Source organism: Trichinella spiralis (assembly GCF_000181795.1).
Source record: "Trichinella spiralis strain ISS 195 chromosome Unknown Scfld6, whole genome shotgun sequence".
Classification (NCBI taxonomy): domain Eukaryota; kingdom Metazoa; phylum Nematoda; class Enoplea; order Trichinellida; family Trichinellidae; genus Trichinella; species Trichinella spiralis.
Window position 1 is genome coordinate 1,483,019 of NW_003526945.1, and position 23,071 is coordinate 1,506,089.

The 23,071-nt window shown below is 32.6% G+C and overlaps 7 protein-coding genes across 7 annotated transcripts; 4 read left to right on the forward strand and 3 right to left on the reverse strand.

Moving 5' to 3' along the window:
- Positions 1-291: 291 nt before the first annotated feature.
- On the reverse strand, positions 292-3,834 carry Tsp_08033 (integral membrane protein). Its single transcript, XM_003373387.1, has 11 exons — positions 3,723-3,834; positions 2,499-2,801; positions 2,316-2,446; positions 2,089-2,247; positions 1,845-2,022; positions 1,734-1,780; positions 1,430-1,591; positions 1,227-1,370; positions 1,089-1,172; positions 874-1,036; positions 292-383 (listed from the first exon to the last, which is right to left on the reverse strand). The coding sequence occupies exons 1-11, from the start codon at positions 3,832-3,834 to the stop codon at positions 292-294; spliced, it is 1,575 nt and encodes a 524-aa protein (XP_003373435.1).
- Positions 3,835-5,458: 1,624 nt separating this feature from the next.
- Positions 5,459-10,107, forward strand: Tsp_08034 (putative glycine dehydrogenase). Its single transcript, XM_003373388.1, has 14 exons — positions 5,459-5,650; positions 6,087-6,163; positions 6,220-6,384; positions 6,441-6,518; positions 6,572-6,716; positions 6,784-6,981; positions 8,352-8,417; positions 8,455-8,597; positions 8,657-8,732; positions 8,790-8,915; positions 8,977-9,247; positions 9,381-9,557; positions 9,611-9,707; positions 9,915-10,107. Exons 1-14 carry the CDS (start codon positions 5,459-5,461, stop codon positions 10,105-10,107), a joined length of 2,004 nt encoding a protein of 667 aa, XP_003373436.1.
- Positions 10,108-10,725: 618 nt separating this feature from the next.
- On the reverse strand, positions 10,726-14,615 carry Tsp_08035 (putative kinase domain protein). Its single transcript, XM_003373389.1, is given in 10 exon segments — positions 10,726-11,325; positions 11,405-11,557; positions 11,740-11,888; positions 11,902-12,057; positions 12,125-12,315; positions 12,415-12,659; positions 12,906-13,079; positions 13,154-13,863; positions 13,933-14,215; positions 14,286-14,615. The coding sequence occupies 10 exon segments, from the start codon at positions 14,613-14,615 to the stop codon at positions 10,726-10,728; spliced, it is 2,991 nt and encodes a 996-aa protein (XP_003373437.1).
- Positions 14,616-15,199: 584 nt separating this feature from the next.
- On the forward strand, positions 15,200-16,349 carry Tsp_08036 (hypothetical protein). Its single transcript, XM_003373390.1, has 4 exons — positions 15,200-15,331; positions 15,375-15,479; positions 16,171-16,264; positions 16,339-16,349. The coding sequence occupies exons 1-4, from the start codon at positions 15,200-15,202 to the stop codon at positions 16,347-16,349; spliced, it is 342 nt and encodes a 113-aa protein (XP_003373438.1).
- Positions 16,350-16,379: 30 nt separating this feature from the next.
- On the reverse strand, positions 16,380-16,802 carry Tsp_08037 (conserved hypothetical protein). Its single transcript, XM_003373391.1, has one exon. The coding sequence runs from the start codon at positions 16,800-16,802 to the stop codon at positions 16,380-16,382; it is 423 nt and encodes a 140-aa protein (XP_003373439.1).
- Positions 16,803-18,996: 2,194 nt separating this feature from the next.
- Tsp_08038 (hypothetical protein) lies at positions 18,997-20,463 on the forward strand. The gene is made up of 2 exons (XM_003373392.1): positions 18,997-19,011; positions 20,326-20,463. The coding sequence occupies exons 1-2, from the start codon at positions 18,997-18,999 to the stop codon at positions 20,461-20,463; spliced, it is 153 nt and encodes a 50-aa protein (XP_003373440.1).
- A 567-nt stretch (positions 20,464-21,030) lies between these two features.
- Tsp_08039 (hypothetical protein) lies at positions 21,031-23,024 on the forward strand. Its single transcript, XM_003373393.1, has 6 exons — positions 21,031-21,172; positions 21,896-21,937; positions 22,253-22,311; positions 22,394-22,517; positions 22,582-22,748; positions 22,824-23,024. Exons 1-6 carry the CDS (start codon positions 21,031-21,033, stop codon positions 23,022-23,024), a joined length of 735 nt encoding a protein of 244 aa, XP_003373441.1.
- The last annotated feature ends 47 nt before the right edge of the window (positions 23,025-23,071 follow it).

Below are 23,071 nucleotides of genomic sequence, written 5' to 3' on the forward strand. Positions count from 1 at the left end.
CTCACATAACATTATGCAAATTTCCTTTTCTTTCTCAATTCTTGATTATTATTATTATTAATTTGCAAATATAATAATAATAATAATAATAACAATCGTCAAAATATTCAATAATCTAAGCTAATGACTATTTTTTTTAGTAAAGCGCATTCCTAGTAAAAATATGCACACACACATATATATATATATAACAAAAAGGAAAAAGCGTTGAAATAAATGACGTCATGAGTGAAACAAATATTCTAAGATCAATAAAATCTCAAATAACAAAATGAGAAATATACAAATCATCTAGTCGAATGCTGGCTTTGCGAATGCAGTCAACGAAGACATCTCCGTGGCTGCTAATCCTTGATCATCGTCATCATCTTCGTTATTTAATGCTAAAAACAATGAATTGAATAAGTATTATTATATTTTTTTATATCTATTTGTAAATTAACTTTCCCCATTTTACAACTTCCTCTTCCTTATACACGTAATATTATAGAAGAAATATTTGAACCGTTTGCCTATTTTTCCATTTCTACATTTCCCACGAGACTGAAAATATTATGATGCTGTGATTGAAAATGTAATTTATTATTGAATTATTAAAGTTCGAAAAAAGAAGAAGAAATTTATTCCCCATTTTCCAATTATACATCTTCCAGACGTGACGGCAATACTATAAATCAAAACTGTGCCCTCGCAATTGACTATAATTTTGACCAAACAAATTTTAATTTCAAAGAATCAATAAAACAAACTAGAACTTATCCAATCTCAGAACTGGTTTCAAAAATAAAATCGCCTTAATACTGCACCCAAATTTCTTCAAATGACCATCATTCCTCATTGTTCATGAATAAGAAAGTTGAACATTTTATTTACCTTGTGTAGATTCAACGTATTTTTTATGACTAGGTGCGTACATTGCCAATAGACAAAATGTATAAATGTTCCACATTCCATAAACGCCAGTTTGTACAGCACTGGTATACTGTATACTTTCGTATTCATCATAATCACCCCAACGTAATTGACCTTCGCCAATCTGTAATACATGCACATTATATCTGTATAGAATGTCCAAAAAAAAACATCACCTGAGTCAATGCAAATGCTATCACCGTCATTGCTGCACATAAGAGTGTAAAAAACATGAGAAATTTAAAACGAAATATAATTGCCTGAAATAAAAAGCAAATTTCTAATCAATTATGGATCACTGACAACTGATCTACCTGAAATCGCAAACGCCGAGGACGTTTCATTGTATTCATACTGGCCCGTCTTTGTTTAATTGTACGCCAGACACGAGTCACCAGACAAAACAAAAATATAAAGTAGACAATGGCCGAAATAACAGCAAGAATAATGAACAAATACTACAAAAAATTTATCGATTAAAATAATCATCCTCTTTGATCTTTTCGACATTTCATACAGCGAGATTCGATCCAAGACTTGTAGACCAAATGCTGTAAAAAGGGCTCGTCAAATGAACACCACGTTCGCAGGCGTCGAAAACCAACAAACAAGCACAGCCGAAAAATACTGAACTCAAATTTTTCCAATATGCACTCAAATCATTTTTCGTTTCTTGATCCTAAACAATAACCGAATTGAATACGATTTATCCATTCGACGACAACTTTGATAATAATTACTATCAAATGTTCTCCGGCAAAAATCAACCAAAAACTCAGTAAAACTGCATAAAACAGTCCTTGGCGCAAGTCAGAAAATACAAGCATAAAAGGTAAGCGTACCCAAAAGCTAAGCCATTCTATTGGAACTATAAAAAAAGGAAAAAATTTTTCAAATTTGCTATTAGACAATTAATTATATAATCATTTTACAATCGATGAAAAGCATTGCCGCTCCCAAACAGAATATGCTCTTCTCCAACAGTACAGGAGGACGAGGCAATCCACGAACTCGTCTATAGTACCACACTAATCCGGCAAGCATAATTGGAAATAGAACTGTTTTCATCGAAAGCCATACTTTCGTGAATCCTCCGTTTTGGTGTATTTCCTTAAAAAAAATAAAACTCTTTTTAAACTAACATCACTACTTCACAATTGTTAAATGCATACGAACCATGACAGACATTTCTGTTAAACGCCCAATTTCTGTATTATAATGCGCTGATTCATTTCCACCTGGTATTCGAATGTTCAACAAATAGAAAGGATAATCACAAGAACCTAATTCAAACAATTCAATCGGTTCGCACTGATAATTAAAGCCGTTCTGCATCTAAATATATATATATATATAGATATATATAATGTATATAATTATTTGATAAAATTATCAATAAATACGTGATAGTCTTCAATAGTGCAACGTAATCTTCGAGAAATTGTAGCAGATGTCAGTTCGTGCCAAACATGTACAGGATCATCATGCGTCTTATATCCCATTCGAACCTCAAGACGAAGTTCAGGATTTGTTCCTGAATTGTTGAAAGTTATTTACCAAAGCAATTCAATGACATTATTTTTTACCCATTTTCCATTGAGGATTTTGTGAATATTCAGTTTGAACAACTAACAATCCTAAAAGCCATTGAAACCAGCGGCTAAATTCCAATTGGATGTCATTTCGAGGATTTGGCATCTGTGCAACAAAAACGAGTTCGCGAGGGTCTCCAGTAGCCAATAAATATGGATTTTCTATTGTTCCAAGATCGTTCAATTCTTCTGGACAGCCATCCTTGGGTCGAATATAAAACCAACGATTGTCTTGGCCAAGTGAACGATCAACACATATGCGCATCAGATGTTCCATATGCGATGATGGGCTGGGTGCTGGAACAAATAAAATTTTCTTTTTTGTTTGCTTGTTGTCATCGTAAACTTCTTCATTACAAATTCATATCAAAATTCAATTTTAACATTACATATAAAATAAGCACTGTCGCAAATTGAAATTATGTTTAAACTTAACCGTTTCTTAATCTTTATTTTGAAATGCTATATAATTGAACTGTCCACTTAAAACACCAAAATATTGCTTGTCTAGTGTTTACCTAAGTGATGCCTAAATCAAATTTCACATGATAACTGCTATACAGACAACAAATTACTATTAGTGGAAAAATTCTACTACGAAAAAAATTCTGCAAACAACGTGCGCATATGATCCTTTGTTAATACGCAACAATGATACTGAAACTGAAACATTTTTAGTAGAATAAATGTAAGCCCTCTTTTGAAATATGAATCACGTTTCAACAGAATGACTGTTTCTAAAAATAAATCAGTCGTTCAAATAAACTATCTATCTACTGACAGCAACGAGCCCCATAAATTTTCAAAAGAATGAAATTTCTAGAAAATTAATTTATCAAAAGTAGCAATTTTTAAGCAAAAATATCATATCAGATTAGAAACTTCTTTACCAAAAAATTTCAAACTAAAGCAACAAATCAATTAAAAATAAAATTTTCATTTAAACAATGACTAAAATCTCATTAATAAATCAATTTTTAATTTTTTAAATTAAAATAGCTATCATTAATTAGATTTGAAAAATTGTACATTTCAGTTACAAAATTAAAATCAATTTTACCGCTAAAATAATCAAAGCTTTGAAAAAATTATTTTAAATAATTTCGCTACATAAAACGGCTTGTCATACTGAAATAAAAGTTTGAATTTCATTCTTTTCCAAAAAAGGTAAGATTATTTTGTATTGGATATTTTTAATAAACATTTGCATCCACTTACCAAGCAAGCCGCCGACTAAGAAGAAAATAACTTGCACAATTCCAAGAATGGTAAATAATATGTAGAGTTTTCTGGAACTGAGATTTTCTATTACAGCGCCAATGTTCTCCATTCCAGTGCACTTCATGCAAGGCAAACGATGATAGCGACGATTGCCGTTTCAGGAAATCATAAAATTACAGAAAGACCATCCTGTGTTATGCAGGTATAACAAAAGTACTGTAATGTAATTTGTGTCATGAACAATAGCACAGAAAATACGTTTAACAAATGAAATTTACTTGAGTTTAAATTTTTTAAAGTTATTTTATTTTTAAGCTATTAAAATAATGAATGCAAACAATGAATATGAATTTATATTGTTATAAAATGCGCCATACTTTTGTGAGACAGAAATCTATGCTTAAAAGTGCACAATCGAAGATGAAGTGCTTTCAAAAGATGCTCATTTGTAGTTTAAGTATTGTTTTTGATCAATATATTAGTTTTTTAAGAAATCATTATCTAGTTTTAGAAATCATATTTAAAAATTACTGTACTTCTTCTTCATGCATCTTAAAATTTTTTACTCAGTGACAGTATCCTTAGAAGTACTTTGAAGAAAATTTTCATGGTAATTATACTTTACAAATTTAATGATACGATTTTGCTGTATTTCAATTTTTAAGTTTATTTGTAAAGCACGTTTTTTGTTATAAATTTGTATACTTTTTATGGTTTTTGAAGGTATTGAGATGCTTGCGAGTAATTTTAATTTGAATAATTTGATCGAATATTTAGAGCATGTTTTTAGCGCATATTTGAGGCATTTGTGAAATTTTATTTTTCAAAAATTTAGTTATACTGAATATTGAAATGTAATAGTTTTACGGTTCATCAGGTTGTTGTTTTTTCTTTGATTTTGCATGTTCACATTTCTGCTGACGAAATGCTAATGTTCAGTGCTATTCATTTTCAGTGTCATGGTGTGTGAACGTTTTGTTTGACAGCGATATTCGTTTTCAGCATTTCGTACGCATATTGGCAGTGCTTAAAATAAATATTATTTGCTCTTCTATTTTGATATTCGCATAAATTTGAAATTGCGTTCCATTTATGTTTCGTCTTTAAATATAAATTTATGAATAGTTGGCTATTCATGAAAAAGTGACTAAAAAATACAAATTTGATACATCACTTGTAAATGGTGGCTGAGTTGTTGGAAAAAAATTTTGATTTAGCATGAAATTTTAATATACAATTATGAAAACTTAATCTTGGATGAAATATTTCATCGACAGATGAATATAACAAGTAAAAAAGATGAGTAGGAGGAACAATTGAATAATATTGTATTGTTGAAGAAGAAAAAAAGTGATATCGCATGCATGGAAAGTGTTCAAAGGCGCGAAAAGTTGGCAGAAATTGAGAAAAACCAGTTTTTAATTTACGAAAACTTTTTCCAGTCAAAACAATTTTTGTTGATATTTTGTCTCATTAGTTGCCTACTGTGCCCTCCTTATACTCACATATAAATATATTCTGTTCCTTATTATCGTCATTATTATACTTTATACTTTGTCGGCTGCGTGGTAATTCAAATTCTTTGCGAATTGAACAGCGCATTTAACATAGTCATTTTCATTTGGTTCTTCCGTCGATTATGTATATTTATATGTAATGCATAAAATGAACAATGAAATGAAATATTAATTTGAAAAAATATTTGATTATACTTTTTTCAGTTTTTTGACAAAATGCTGAAAATTTCAACATCCAGTTTTCGAATTTCCGTTTTTTTACGTACAACAGCACAAATGACAACTGCGAAACAAGCTGTCGGTCGTTCTATGTACTGTGAATTTTTGTCCTCGGACAAATTTGCGCCAAGACATTTAGGTCCAAACGATGCTGAACAACAGCAAATGCTGAACGCAATTGGATGCAAAGTAAGTTTCATTTTTACTATACTTTTTGCTAAATTATAAATAAATTATGTTTTGATATTGTCTGATTGGGTAGAGTATGAAATTTTATTTCTATATTGCTTAAGTTGGTATGTGATAATGAATAATGAAATTTGTTATAAAAAGAAAATGATATATTCAGAATAAAAATATGCTATTCTAAAAGTTCAGATGAGATATTTTTAACAGTTGTTTAATTTTGCATTCTTAGTCATTAGATGAACTTACTGATAAAGCAATTCCTGAGTCAATCCGACTTAAGAAAAATCTCCAATTACCAAAAGAATTAGGTAGTACAAAATATTGAAATGTTTTTCTTTTCCTAAATATGTATATATATATTATTTCTTTTTTTTTAGGTGAAGAAGAAGCATTGAAACGCATTAAAGAAATTGCGTCAAAAAATAAAATTTGGAAGAGTTATATTGGAATGGGTTTTAACGATTGTATTATCCCGTCGGTTATCAGACGCAATGTATTTGAAAATTTAAATTGGTCAGTGTGCCGTTTTATTCTACTCTTAATAGCGCAATTTATGTCACAGCTTTCAGGCTTACACCATACACTCCATATCAACCGGAAATATCGCAGGGTCGATTGGAAAGTTTGATGAATTATCAAACAATGGTATGTCAGATGACTTCAATGGACGTTAGCAATGCATCACTGCTAGATGAAGCAACTGCGTGTGCAGAAGCTATGCAGCTTTGCCATAGGTTTGTTGCAATGTTATTATAATAAAGTTAATTTTTTAAGATAATATGAGTTTTAGTGCTACTAAAAATAAGATATTTTTTGTCGATGCATATTTACATCCACAAAATATTGCCGTTTGCTCTACTCGTGCTCAGTAAGTTATGTGTTTCTGTGAATGTGTATATATCAACCAATATCAAATTTTAGAACAATGGGAATTCAATTGAAATTGGTTAGAAATTGGGAAAAGGAAAATTTAGATGGTATATCTGGTGCAATCGTTCAATATCCAAATACAGAAGGCGCACTGGTCGATTACTCTGCTTTAGCAGACCGTGTTCATTCACACGGAGTATTTATGTCATTATTCTTTGGGAACAAATGAATTTTGGACAAATCTGAAATTTTTTTTATTGCAGGGACTTTTTGTTATGGCTACAGACCTTTTGGCGTGCGCTTTGATTCGACCACCTGGAGAATACAAAGCTGACGTGTGTGTTGGCAATACACAGCGCTTTGGCTTGCCTCTTGGTTACGGTGGACCCCATTCAGCATTTTTTGCTGTATCGAATAGATTTAAAAATGGTGCTTTAATCCGTCTTATTCCTGGTAGAATTGTAGGCTTATCAAAGTTTGTATTCATTTTTTTAAATTAAAATTAAATTTTATTTCTTAATGCAACAATAATTGTAGAGATCGTAATGGTTCGCCAGCGTATCGTCTTGCTTTACAAACCAGAGAGCAGCATATTCGTAGAGGCAAAGCAACATCCAACATCTGCACTTCTCAAGTATATGAAATGCACTTTTATGATCATTACTTTTTCATGCTCATGATATAGTAGTGTTATAAAAATTTTAGAGAAAAAGATAAAATTTAGAAACCATATTCTGTAGAAATAGAATTCAATTTATAATTAATTGTTATTTTCCAACTTTATGAAAAAAATAATTAACTTTGCGCTTTGTGTTTCCGTGCGCAAGAGCCCGTTGATTACATTTCAGTGGCTTCAGTTTAGCAGAAGGGAAGGTTTATTTGTTGAGCTGAAATATATTCAATATTATTTATTTAGGCGTTGTTGGCAAATTTATCAGCTATGTACGCTATACATCATGGCCCGGTGGGCTTGAAGCGCGTGGCCAAAAAAGTTCACGATGCAACATTGGTTGTTGCAGAAGGTATTTTATACTTTATTTTATTATGAATTTATAACATTGCTTATAATAATATCGATAAAATTATATATTTATTTTTTAAGTTTAACATTTTTCAGGTTTAAAGAAATGTGGCTTTCAATTGAAGCATGATAATTTCTTTGACACACTAACGATAGAAAATATCGATAGCAATCAAGTTGAGAAAATTCGACGTCGAGCTGAACAATCACATATAAATCTTCGTTATTATACAAATCCAAACCAGGTTTTTATATCTATTATTATTGTTGTTGTTGCTTTTTAATTATATTATATTTATTTTTAAGTAATTTTATTTAGATTGGAATTTCATTGAATGAAACAGTTGAAAATGAAGATTTGGCTAATTTGCTCGAAATATTTGATTTCAAATATGACCAGGTGAAGGAAATGAGCTGCATTTTTCAGTTAACAAAATAAATTAATTTTTTTTCTACTTTAGCATTTCAAATTGAATACAATTGAAGCAAATTCTGTTTATCATTCGAATTTTGCGCGTCAATCTGCATTTTTGACCAGTGATATTTTTAATACGTGAGTTAAATTGAAAATTATATTTTTATTTTAATTTTTTCTTTCAAATTCATTTAACAATCATGCTGATGATGATATATATTCATATATTAGAATTCATTCTGAGCAAATGTTTGTACGATATATTGAACAATTGCAAAGTCGAGATGTATCGCTGGTGGACTCTGCTATTCCATTGGTTGAAAATATGCAGAGCATTTATTTATATAGATTGTCCATTTTTGGGGTTTTCCCATTTTTAACAGCTTCAATTTCAGGGTTCTTGCACAATGAAGTTGAACAGTTCAACACAGTTAACGGTGAATTTTAGTTTGTTGTGTTTTGTAAGCTTTTTACAAAAAAATTATCATAATGTTGAAGCCGTGTTCATGGCCTGAATTTTGCAATATTCATCCATTTGTGCCTGCAGAACAGGCCGCTGGATATCGTCATTTATTGAAAAACTTGGAAGATTGGTTATGCGAAATAACTGGCTTTGATAAAATGTCATTCCAACCAAATAGGTAAGTTTATGATTTTAATTTTTCTGACGATATTTTAAAGTAATGTATCGCGTTTTCAGCGGAGCACAGGGCGAATTTTCTGGACTCATCACCATCAGAGGCTATTTGCATTCGTTGGGGCAGTCCAACAGAGATGTATATTATTTCCTTATATATATGTAATGAATTTATTATTGCAATTTTTACATTTAGATATGTTTGATCCCTGTCTCTGCTCATGGTACTAATCCAGCCAGTGCTCGTATGGCTGGATTCAAAGTGGAAAATGTGAAAACTGATCATGATGGCAATATTGACTTTACTGATTTGAAGGATAAGGTGAATTTTGTCATTATTATAATATAGTTTTATTTGTATGTGTGCGTGTGTGTAATTTTAGGTCGAGAAAAATAAAAGTCGGTTAGCATGCATGATGATAACTTATCCATCAACATTTGGAGTTTTTGAAGAACGCATTAAAGATGTTTGTCAAATTGTACATGAATACGGTGGACAGTTATATTTTGATGGAGCCAATATGAATGCTCAAGTGGGGCTTTGTCGTCCTGGTGATTATGGTTTTGATGTATGCCATCTGAATTTGCACAAAACATTTTGCATACCTCATGGAGGAGGAGGCCCAGGAATGGGGCCGATTGCAGTGTATTTCAGTGGTTTTTTTTATTTTAATGAAATTGATTATTATTTATCTTTGGTGTTTAAGGAAATCTCACTTGGCTCCGTTTCTCCCTTCAAATGAGACAACAGCTATTAACGATGCCGAAACACCCCAATTTTTCACAGGTCCGGTGAGCAGCTGTGCATCGTCTTCAGCTAGCATTCTTCCTATTCCGTGGACATACATTGCTACTATGGGAAGTTCAGGCTTACGCAAAGCTTCGCAAGTGGCAATTCTGAATGCAAACTACATGGCCAAGCAACTCTCCTCGCATTACAAAATCGTGTACAGAGGAGCTAACAGTAAATGAAATTTTTGAATTGTCATTTTGCAATTACTGCATTATAACTTTTAGATTTTGTTGCTCATGAATTTCTTATTGATTGTCGAGAATTTAAAAAAACAGCTAATGTGGAAGTGACAGACATTGCCAAGCGTTTGATGGACTATGGGTATTATTTCACTTATTTCAATATGCATTTTAAATAATGAGGTAAAGATTTAAGAAGGATAAATTATTATTAATTTTCCGTACTGGCAATTTATGCTTTTCCAATTTTTAGTTTAAAAGCTAGCTTATTAACGACAAAATTTTTAAATTGCTCTTCTTTGGATACGTAAAATTGTATTGTTGTTGTATGATATTTGATTAATTTGAGATTTCATGCACCAACGGTATCATTTCCGATTGCTGGATGCTTGATGATAGAGCCAACTGAAACGGAAGATAAGAGAGAATTAGATTGGCTATGTGAGGCGTTGATTATGATAAGAGAAGAGATTGCTGATATTGAACAAGGAAAGCAGGACAAGGAAAACAACGTGCTAAAAGTAGTCGCTATCGTGAAATGATTATAAAAGCTGTTTTGCCAAATTAATTTCAGATGGCACCGCATAATATTCAAAGCGTATGCAGCGATTCTTGGAATCATCCGTACAGTAGGCAGTTGGCAAGTTTTCCTACTGTAATGAAATCTTTTTGTTGTTTTTGAATTATTTTTATTTTTATAATTTATTCTACAGGAATGGTCGGCGAGGAAAGTGTGGCCATTTGTTGCTCGTATTGATGAAGTGTACGGCGACATGCATTTGAAATTGACTCGCTAGTTAGTTAGTTAGCTAGCTAGCTAGCTAGTTATATGTAGTTTTGAAATTTCACAACAAAAATTGGGAATATTGAATACTGTTGATTTTGCTATCTGGGTATTTTTTTTCTATTTTCAGAAGAGCGGTTCTGGTTTATTTTGGAGTAATAAAAGTTTGTGGTGGCATCGAGTGATGTGAAATATTACAAATATACCTATATATATACATATAGATAGTAATAATTTCACTAAACTGTGAATTTTTACGTTTTACACATTGTAAAAAAGTAAGCAGAAATTTAATCTTAATTTTCAGTATTGCAATTGCACAATAGAGATTAAAATAGTGGTGTGATTTTTGTTTCAAATAACAACACTTATTGTTTTATAAAAAATGAATTTGGTGTGTTTTTTTATCAGTTTTAGAAGATGAATTCACTGGTGACGTTGAAGGTTTCTGTGCTTCGATTTGCAGTTGTTGACCGTTAGAATTTTGGACAGAAATTTCACCGTTTTCAGATTGAATCATGGAAATTCGGAGAATGTTTGCATCACCAGGGGAAGATGGTAGATGATGAAGGGTTTTGTTTTCACCAGGCGATTTGTTAGTGTTATTTGCACATGTATCGACTGTATGAGAAGCTGCTGATTTCGTTTCATTCGGTTTTTTAACCATATTGGTGCTATTTTCTTCCATTTCAGTAGGATTGACTTTTAAGATATTCACATTTGGTTTTGCATTGTAGCTAAGAAGAAGCTTTTTGGATTTGTTTGGTCTCAAAGTTGGACAACCATAACCATCGCTGTCGAAAAACCGTCTAAAAGTGAACTCGTAAAACGCATGATCGCTGACGTTTGGTGACATTTCCGAATTTGAAGACTGTGGGCGTGGTTCAACTGGATCAAAATTTGACGTATCTGTATCACCCAAAAGTTGAGGACGGTAAGGTGCTTTTGTTTTTCTCAAATTGTTCCAGTTAATTCCCTGCAAATAGATAGGTGGTAGATAGATAGATATCACTTGAAATTTCATCAATTAATTTTCAAACATGAAGTAATCTTACTTCGAAAAAGGGATGACTTTTGATATCTTGTGCATCGTTTTCTTTTCCAAGTCGATATTCTTGAGAGCAACATAATTTTACAATCAAATCCTTTGCAACAGCCGAAAGCTTTGCTTCTGGGGGTATTTGCAATGAATTACGCCAATCGATGACCTAAATGTGAAAACTATGAACATTTGATAACATCATTTATAGCATTCATATGCAAATTCATTTTGTTATCCGCTAGTTATTGCTGTTATATTGGAATTTTGTATTTCTTTCTTCATCTTCTCATCAGTTTTATATTGTTTTTTTTTTCAAATCTATCATTACTACTCAGTTGAGCAGTATACTTTGGCTTGTGTTTCTTCAGATGTATTAGCAAGGAATGGTGGATGTCCAACTACCATTTCAAACAAAATGACTCCAACTGACCACCAATCGCACAGTTGAGTATGTCCTTGTAAATAGAACGGATGTATATGATCGGTAGTAGTTGTGACTGATGCACTTACCAGTTCTCAGCAGAACTTCTGGGGCGATGTAATTTGGGGTTCCGACTAAAGAATGTGCCTGACAGCGTTTCTTTTGATTACGATAATGTAAAACTTTGTACTGTGAATGCGGCTCTTGTTGCTTCAAGAGGTCAAACGAGTCTTGATGGCTGTGCCCTGTGTAGCATGAAGAAAGATTTCATTTTAGCAAATTTATTTGAAAGTTTCAATTGAGCACAAAAACCTGGAATAGTAGGTTCTTCAGCGTAATATTTCCAATCATGAGTCCATCTCAGTCCAGTGCATAATCCAAAATCGGTTAGTTTGATGTGCCCATTTCGATCGATGAGAATATTGTCTGGTTTAATATCGCGGTGAATGAAGCCCAGTTTGTGAACACTTTGTATGGCGCATACAAGTTCAGCAATGTAAAATCTGAAAAGTTCTTATTTTTTTCTCTCTGTGTGTGTATGTGTGTGTGTGTGTGTGTGTGTATAATTAGAAATTTAATTGGATAATATCTTTTCTGTCTACCTAGCTAAGCTTTCTTCGAATATTCCTTTTTTTATTAGCAATGCCATCATATCGCCTCCAGGAATATATTCCATTATGAAGAAGAGCGAGTCTTTATCTTGAAAGCTGTAGTAGAGTTTCACTACCCATTCATTATCAGCTTTGGATAAAATATCCCTTTCAGCTTTCACGTGAGCTGCCTGATTACGCTTGATTACGTCCAGTTTGCGCAACACTTTCATGGCAAACAGTGTATTGGTGTCTTTCTAAATGCAAATTCGAAATAAATATGATATCACATCATGCGCTTACTTTAACATTAGTGGATTCGTATTATTTTTCCTTTTGTAAAAAAAAGGAAGAAGTGCATAACGTTAAACATGCATGTGAATGGTGAACATTGTGAATTGCTGTTGAAAAGTTAAAAAAGAAGAAGAAGAAGAAGAAAATGTCTGCTTGAACAAGATGTGATATGAGCATTTGCATAAATTCAGCTTTCGTACTTTTCTCACTAAAGTCACTTCACCGAACGCACCGACGCCGATGATTTTTATCTTTTCGAACATTGAAGAGTTCATTTTTTGTCGTTTTAAACGCAAATACCACGATTCTTTTTGAGTCAACAATTTGCGAAGCTGACATTGGAGTTTTGAGGAAAAATTTGCCCGAACCATCTCTTTTTCTAGCTAAGAATTTTATGGAAAATGTTCTTTTTCTTTTTTTTTCGGAATTTCAAAAATGTTAAAATATATTATTTCACCTGCATTTGACGATTCACTCTTTCTTTGTACATTTTCAGCACGTTTTCAACGTGCTGTTCCATGTAGAATCGAAAAGCCTGCGGTGTGCACGGACGAATTACTCGTGAATTCTCTGGTGTTATAATAATATCTTGAATCTGTTTGTCGGTCAAATCTGGAAGTGGAGATGTTGAACGAATCACTGTAGTGTATTCATTTTGAACTGCTCTTTGTTGTTCTGCTTGTTGATCACGACATCTATTATTTACAAGTGATGATGATGATGATGATGGTATTGAAGAAGCATAATCAGGTGGTGGTGGTGGTGGTTCTTCAGCGAGCGGTTTGATGCTTGTATACGGTTTGTTGAACGTTGTTGATTGATATTGTGCATATGGTTCTTCTCTTCTGTTCGGCTGATCAACTTTAGCTTGACAAAGAACATCATTCACTCGGCGACACAAATTTTCTATGTAATATGGATCAGAAAGCGACTTTGAATTATCCTTGTATTGTACGTGCGTTTTGCACATTTCATCAAATCGATTTTGAATATTCGGCATATTTTTTCCACTGTCTTCAACTGTATATATACAATTATTCCGCCTTTTGTAATCTTCATTATGATTTGTTGCAGTTGATCGATGCTCTGCAAGATGAAGTCGACTTTTATGAATGTTCAAAGGGGTATTTTTTCGGTATCTCATTTCTAAAAATTCTCCAGTACGTTCTGAAAAACAAATTTAAACGTCATTGTTTGAAATTTATCTGTACAGCTTTTAATATCAGGTAAATTTACCAACGGCAGGTTTTAAGTTGACTCTTGTAGTTGTCTGATCTTTTGTGGCTGATTGTATTTGACACTTTTTCAAGCGAATTAATTCATTATTGGAGAAAAGTTCTGGAGAAAACGCTTTTTGGGTGCATATGCTTTCTGTTGCATGATTGCATATTTTGCATTTCTGAAATGGTGCACTATTATTATTATTGTCATTATCATTATCAGCAGCAGCAGTAGTAGTGCTAATTCGCTGATGTTGTGCATTTAGACCAAGCTGATCGCTCATTGCATATGTTTCAGCCTGAACAAAAAATTTAAAAAGAAAACAAGTCACACTGCATTTTGTGAAATATCTGTAGACTGATACGTACTCGACAATTATGTTGAAGTAAATTGAAATATTGGGCTGCTGTGTTGCGAATAATCTGAGAAAAGTCGAAATCTGCAGCAGAGAACTTTGCTTGAGAATTGTTGTGAACATTTTTTGATGTTGCTTGTGACATGAATTGTGCAGGAGTGTTTCGTTGGTCATACGTTGGAGGTGGTGTGGAATGATGATGACCAAATGTCAGACCGCGGTGCACCGCACCGTTGGAGCATTCATCAATTTGATCACCGGGTAGACTTTCATATCTGTACTTTTTTGACACTGAAAATATCATAAGATGACACCGAAATGACAAAGCTTGTTTGACATGCATTTCACTAGTGCAATTAATGTAACCAGGTTGCAATTTGACTACCAGTTTACAGTTATAAATACGCTGATAAAACTGACATCTTGCCGAAGAGCTACTTGGAAAAGTAAATTTTTAAAAGATGAAAATTGCATCACCTGCTGTGGTTCATTTCACCAGCTGACTTAGTTTAATTCTTCCATGAAAAGGTTATTCGTGTTTAATTGGAATTTAATCACTTTATCCATTTCAAGTATCGTTATTATAATAATTATAAAGTGAAGCAGAGCGAGCACATTTTCGACAAAAAACTCAACACTCTTCTATTATAGTAAGGAAATAAATTGAACGAATGTATAATTTCAAATTGAAATGTTTTTCTACTGTAAACTGCTTGGATTATTTTGTACAGTGTCTGATTTTTTCCCCTCTGACTTCTCAAATATTCTCAACTTGCATTCGATGCAGATTATAAAAAGATAGCAAGATATATTATGAAAGAGCTGATGGGGTGGTGTATTTTTTCTTTTCTCTGTAATGTAGTTGAACATATTTTGTTTTTGGTCTGTAAAATGTTTCTTACAGTAATCTTTATCAGCACGAAAAACATGCGGGCTGTTGGTCTTCAGCAGGATGTCGACGGCATGATTCATACTGCGAAAACGTGTGAGCTTGAGCGCATACCAAGCAGCATCCTGAAATGCCAATCACAGTTTTATCATTTTAAAATGAAGATAGCTGTTTTCTTTCATTGTTAAATCTTATAACATTCATCTTGTCTAGCATATCACTACTGCATCAAGGATGAGATTATTGCTTTTTCATCATCAACGTGAGCTTGCTATTTCAGAATCATCATGTCGATTGGGTATTATAAATTTGAAATATGTAAATTTCAAGCGCATAAACAATTTTAACAGCAATTTTTTTCATTTAATTAATGATAAATCAGAGTTCAGCTAAGCTTAGTTGCAATTAAAGTGTTTTCGTTCAATAGAATAGAATAGAATAGAATATCTTCATAATAATTAAGCGTTACTGAAGATGAATAAGGTGCGTGCTTTTTCAGTTTATTTAAAAATGAACTGTGCAAATTTGATGTAATCGTCTGAAATTTTAGCAGAATGGCAAAATGACGCGACTTGCACTTTGCATTCTCTTTATTTAGCTGCAAAATTTGACACGTAGGCTTGTTAAAATATGTACATTTTTTATTTGTTATCTTTTGTTCTGTTGAATTTTATTTCTTGTGAAGTAATTATAAAATTTGGTTATTATTATTATTATTATCAAATTGAATCAATCAATCAAATCGGTCTGATTGAAATATTTCAATTTCCATAATGATTGTTTAGCAAATGCTAAAATCAGATTTCAATCCCGTGAAAAGTTTCCTCTTTTATGATTAACTACCGATCTGTAAGTACTTTCTGTACTAGAGAAAGTTGCTTTTGCGAACAGTTTATAAAATTTGCAAAACATTATCAAATATTGCAAAACGTTTCATCGGACAAATTTATCACACAAGTCTAAAATAGTGCACGCAATTATTATTATTATTATTATTAGCGAATTTAAGTCAGAAATACTGTGTTGTCAAAAGGAGCATCAAAATCTGTCAAACAGTGTGCTCAACGATAGATTGCACGTCAAAATTGTAAAGCCGCATCTATGTAAGGCAAGCAAAAATGGAAAAAAGAAATAATAGTATATATATATATATATATATATATATATATAGTTGCAGTTTCGGCTTAGTTGTTCAGTTTAATCTACGTATAAGGAGAGTTAGATGGTCAGTTTAGGGAATCCAGAAAGCGGAATCACTTTTAAATTAAAATCTGCTTCTTCTTGTTTGTTGAAACTAAACGTTCTTACCTTATCGAATCCCATATTAACTAAATAGTCGAGCATTGCTGACTCTTGCAAACTGACAGTTGCAATGTCAGATTTGGCAGATGTTGAAGGTGTTGTTTTGGTTGGAGTAGATTGAACCACTGTACTTTGTGAATTTGCACTAGTGCAAACATTTTGATGAACTGATGATGGTGATGCGTTGCTGTTGTGATATGGCTGTAGGCTTTGCTTGATTTGAATTAATGCTTCTCTGTGCGTGGCGCGTGTTCGAGACTCGGGTGGAAATGCATCGTTGGACGAAGATACGCGCAGTTGCTTCAGACGTACGTCTGCAGACTTCTTGGACAAATGCATTATCATTCATTCATTGAGCATGTTGCAATGTTCTGCAAAAGGAGGAAATTGTATTTTTTCGCATTTTCATTGCTAATTAACATAAAAATAAGCAACAAAGCAGAATGAATTGTGGAAATTGAGTGAAGTAAAAGAAGAAGACGAAAGTTCTGTTGTCAGTTGTGAGCTGACAAGTGCATCGTATTGGTACTTGTTTTTTCAACTGAAGAAAATCAGATCACCAAAACTGATCACGTTCTGCTATTGCAGAGCGAGAGACAGAGAAAGAGAGAGAGAGCGAGAGTGTCGTCAACTTCGAATGAAGACCCACTCTCTGGTAAGATGCAATCGAACAAAGAGATGCACAGCCAACCAAGCGCCGCCTCCATCTTTGGTCGAATCAGTTGGCTAGTTGTTACAGTATACTGATCAGACTAAATTCTGAATGGCTGACGACTGAGACAGTTTTGGGGATCGCTGGACAATCCCTGTACAGCGAAACGTCCATTCATTGGTTGCGCCACCATCAGAATTTTATTGGCTCTTTTTTTCTGCAAACACGCATTGTCAGCCGGCATTTCATAATGACCTTTTTCCGTGATGGCCTCGATCCTCTCCACTGAGCCACCGACCCACCCACGCATTCCAGTCACACCGACCTTCACAGTGAAGCTAATGCCGAACATTCCGAACAGCAAACTATCATTTTGCATCAGTTGTTATTGATGAACAAAAATTTGCACACACCTACACACACATGTATATATGCAATGTAATTTATTTGTAGTTAGTTGGACAAATTTTCCCAAAAAGCAGATGAAACATTTTTTTTCATATTTTATCATAATAGAAGAGTGTTTGTTCTTTTTCTATTTTTAATTTTTCATCTGGAAATTTATCATCTTTTGAGAAAAAGTCGAATTTGTCTACGCAGAATAATTTGAATTCCTATTTTTTGTTTATGCACTATTCCAACTGATGAAGTTGACGTTTTTTTCTTGATAAAGGGGTTCAAAAGTTTGTGGAAAAAATTATTTTTTTACAAATTGAATATTCACACGTCTCAAATGCCGAAAGTCGAGGGATGCTTTTTCGAGCAATGAGCAGTTTTGTTTTTCAACTGTTTCATTTTAAAATTTTCACTGAAAACTCATGATCGAAATACTTCAATGTTGTGTTTTTTGTTTTTTTTTACACAGAAATATAATGTTCCCATGTTAGAATACAGAATACTTTTCATAATTGAGAAAATAGAGAAAAAGTATATACAGTGTAAACTTGTGAAATGTGATGTAAACACACACACACACACACACACACACACACACACACACACACACGGAGGAAGAAATCAAAGTTTGGACTATGAATAACAACTGTTTTATAGTTTTTAGTGTTTATATCATGTCATGTCATTTGTCATGTTAGCATATAGGTAGGTAGATATTTGCAAAGCAAAAAAAATATCCACTTATTTATTTGTCGGCATTGTGAATGTTCAGCTTTATGAGCACTGGCTAACTCGTATTACACACAAATGAAAACTATGACTATGCTCTATTGATTGCTGTTTCTGCCAACAGTCAAGCAGCAATAACTGTTTCAATTTTTGCAATGCAATTTTGAAGAGATGCGCTTTTGGTGATATTTGCAAAATGTGTTTTTAATTAATGTTACTGATTTGCTATTCCATATTTCATTCATTCACTGATAGCAATAAAAGAGCACAGAAGTCACGTTTTATCTGTTTATTTTAGAAAATTTGAAGAATAACATTTATTTATTTATTTATTTATTTACCAGTTTTAATGGTAAACCATTTTTACTAAAATTTATGACTTGGTTGGAGTGATTTATAAATGTCCCGAAGGAGAATAGCTTGTGGCATGACGTGCTTTCGCAAATAGTGTTCCACAAATTGCATTTGCATTATTGCTTAATCGCACCATATGTATTATTATTGTGATTTCATCATAAGTTTTTAAGCTGAAATCCATAGAATACACACACATACACAAGCATTGAGATATCATCATTAAAGTATTGTTATATATATTTTTTTTTTGAAAAAATTGAAAGTTTGCAATTTTATACATATGACAATTGTGGGTTTAAATGAATATTTTTTCACCTTGGCATGCTAGTGTGGTGAAAGATGTTAATCTTCAAAGAAGAAAAAGTAGTTTGTTGAACCGTCATCAATCCAACATTGCAGATGCTATCGTTTCGAGTAGGTGGACACATGCCTCTGCATTAAAAATATCCATTATACATTGCAGTTGTCAGGCATATTAGCAAAAATAATCGTTTCGGAAATGTGTGACAGTCCAAAAATAGAATGTTAAGAACTGACTGATTGTGCTGTTCAAAATGGGAATATTTATAAATCTACAATATTGAGCGTTTTGTGTTGTTTATTAGTCGAAATTTTTTTGATTTATACTACTTGAGCATCTGCACAAAATGATGTTTTGTCGTAATTTATGTTGGAAATAAATTTGCATTGTTCTTCACTTTTCCATCCATCAGTTGGGATTCATTTCTCTTTCGTTTGCTGATCACATTGAGCGTTATTTTTGAGAAAGAGAGAAAATTTTTATCTTGTCAAAAATATTTAAACATAATTCTTCTCATTTTAACATTAATATTTTATATTTTTGTTTTTGTCACTTTGTGATTTATTTTTTTTTAACAAGTTTTAATATATTTTCAATAATTAATAAAGTAAATTTAATTCTGTAATTATCTACTAATCATTGCCATACTATATTCATCTTAATTATCGAAAAAATTAAAATTTATTAGTTTCAATTATTTATTATGAACGTACGTTTGGTTAAAAAAAATATCCGTTCCCTTTGAATATATTTTGTTGCACATCTTTTGCAAATTTGGTTGCATCATTGTTGTTATGATGATGTGCAGCATGGTAATTTTATTAGCATTATCAACGTAGCGTTATTTCAAAAATTTGCATTTTTATCAAGCGCGATTTATTGATTGACCTCAGAAGATTTGTACATATTTCCTTGCAATGAATCAGTGGTCCGTCGTCATTATTCATCATGTGGAAAAAAAACTTTTCAGGCTCAAAATTCGAACTGATACGTGTAATATTTGCTCGATCGCTTGCAATGATTTTTGTTTGTTGTTCAATTTGGCAATCATTTTACGTTAGACAAATTATGTAATGGGAAAAGAAGTGGAGAATAACTTTTCTTCTTACAGTAACAGAAGTGAAATTTAAATTTTACAGTATTACAAGTAGACAGACGAGGATGATGATGATGTAATATTTATAAAAAAAAAAACAAAAGCAATTTTTCTCAACGTTAACGCCGTCACCATTGGCGGAAGTTACTTTTCTTATTTCAAACAAATGATCATTTTCTTTTTTATTAGAAAACGTACGAAATATGAAGTATGTCGGAGTTGGCTTGCAGCAAAAGATTCAATAGCTGGCATTGTGAATGAATGAATGATGAAGTAAAACAGAAAGATAATGTTGTATCTGTGATTAAATAATAATGATTTTATTTTTCAGGTGTATCATTTGCATAGTGAGAGACAAGAGCTGTGTATCGCCCTTGTGGTAAACGATATTTTAACCATGTTTAGAGTTGTAGCCGAAGAAGTTGTCAAGTCGGTGCCAGAGACGAAAACACACGCACTTTGCGCTTAACCATGGACGTGTGATTCATTTCAGTGCCAAGAAGAGAAAACAGCTTTGGGAATAATAATAATAAATTAAATTGAGTGAAGCAAAAGAGCAAAAGCATTGGGAACTTGGCGTCACCTGAACAACTGGGAAATTAGCGGAAGTTGCTGAAAACAACGTTGCAGCTGTCCGTGTCAATTAAAACGTATATATATATCTATATATATGTATGACGAATTTTTATTGCTTGGAAGTTTGATAGCAATAACGGCGAGCGACATTGCTTGCTTGGTCAACAAGGCAGCGGCAAGAGCAGAAGATCCTTTCCATTGCTTATTGCTGGCCACACAACGACGAAATTCTAGCGAAAATTACAGCGGTTAGTAGGGAAATATGCGGGCTGTCGATTTTCAAACATTGTTCCATTTTATTCTACAGTAGATTTATAGGGATCGTTTTGTGCAGCCAAAGAAGAAGAAGAAGAAAATAACCAAGCAAGACGTGAAGATTTGAAGCAGATAAAAAATTAATTAATAATTTCATAATAATTCTACTCGGATTTGGCTGTATTTCGATTCGACGACTGCAGGCATGTTCTTAGCCGCCAGCAAGCATTTACGTCAACTTGACAAAGAGGAGAAAACCGTCTCTTCCGAAGCCAAACAACAGCAGCGTAGAATCTCGCTGCCGGCGCACAAACAATCCTTGGCACAATTCCAACACCATTTGACTGGTAAGCAAGCATTTTTGATTAATTATTATTATTATCTTATGGGATATTTTTGATAATTTTCAAAAAAAAATATTGATTTGGACTTTTTAATTGGAGTTGTTGTTTCAACTGCATATTATAGAGTTTAAATTGATATTTAAAAAATATTCCCTGAATTCATTCATTATTCGACAATTGTTAAATTTTGTATTTTCATTGAAAGTATTTTCATTTCATGACAGATGTTTGTTAATTTTAAAAATTTGTTCTACTTTTTGCACGTCAGCTACGTTTGCTTGAAGGAAAAAAGGACGCAATTGCATTCTTTTTTCTTTTTTATTTTTATCAAACGTTGCTCTGACGACTTCATTCATGCTATTATTTATTCCGTTATTTTTTAATTTTTCCAATTATAACTTTGAATGCTTCAAGCAGAACTGTTCCGCTTGTTTATTCAAACTAAACTTTTTTCCGTTCCATTATTGTAATTTTCAACCAATTTCACGCATCCATGTAACGATGATGCATTGTAATATTTTATAAATTTTATTTTATTTATTTTCCTTATCATGCTGTTGAATGAGAATCATACAGGCGAATTGAGGCAGTTTTAGTGCTTTGTAAATGTTGTTCGTACAGTTTTATTTTTCCTACAAATACACGATCGTCAATGGTCGTATTGTTCAATGATGCATCAATAGGAAACGATGAGCCTTTTGTTAGGTTTTTTAATTTTATTTGAAGTCTACGACAAGTCATCATCAAAGCAGCAATTGCTGCTTGACGGTTGGCTATTAAAAATTGTTTTTAATAAAAGCAAAAAAAAGAAGCAACATCTTTTAGCATGCATCGAGTGTATGTATATATATACATTTGAAAAAGGTGTGTCGCTTTGAAGCGATCTGTTGAGCTTTTTTGAATGCTTGGTGAATTTTCACGTGTATAATAAGTGCGCCAGTGAGAGTGTGAATATTATTGTTGCACTTACGAATCGAATAACACTCGCGTTGTTGCTGTTCAACATGGGTGAATTTTATTTTCATTTTTTACATTTTTTTAAAATTTGTTTCATAAAAATAATTGGTTTCTTTTTCATTTCAGATGAAGAATCAAATCGATTGAGGGACATATACGATCTGCAAGGCTGTAGTCATGCTACAGTAAGAATTGACAAAATTTGCATTGATTGAAAATTTCTATTCAATTGTATTGGTGATCGCAATAATATTTATTCCATTGTAGGAGGATGATGGCAGTTGTGCTGATTCGGATAGGAAAAGTTCAGTCGAAGCAGGCGCCGCTAATGATCGGTTGTCTCGAATTCGATCCGGTCAAGTGACATGGTCGACAATATCTTCAAATATCAGTACAATTTGATGAAGATATACAATTATTGAATAACATATATATTTTTTTTTCTTGATTTGTAGCTTTAAATTTAAATGTTTTGCTGACCGATGTTGAGAAGATGTCTGCACCGGATTTACGCGAAATGCTTAGTTCTTTGAATGAATGGCTCGAATATGCGACATGCTTTATTAAATTTCAGTTTGCCGAATCTCGTGTTTCTAGCAAAGAGGCTTTAGATAATTTGAAAGTAAGATACATTTTAATGAAAATAAACAAAACAAACAATGCAGTCCAACTTAATTATGACGTGGTTTTATTTTAGGAGAAAGTGCAATTTTTGAAAAAATTTGAATCTGCCGTCAAAAGGCTATTGCACGTTGTAGAATGCTTATTGCAAGACGGTTCGGTCGACAGTCACATTAGTGCAATTCGTGCGGAAATGCAATCTTTGTCCATTAGATGGAATAATCTTATCGATTTGACAGGCACGGATTCTTGTTTTTTAAATTTTGAATTATTTTAATATATATATATTTTTTTCTTTTTAAATCAATCGTCTGTTTGGTTGTA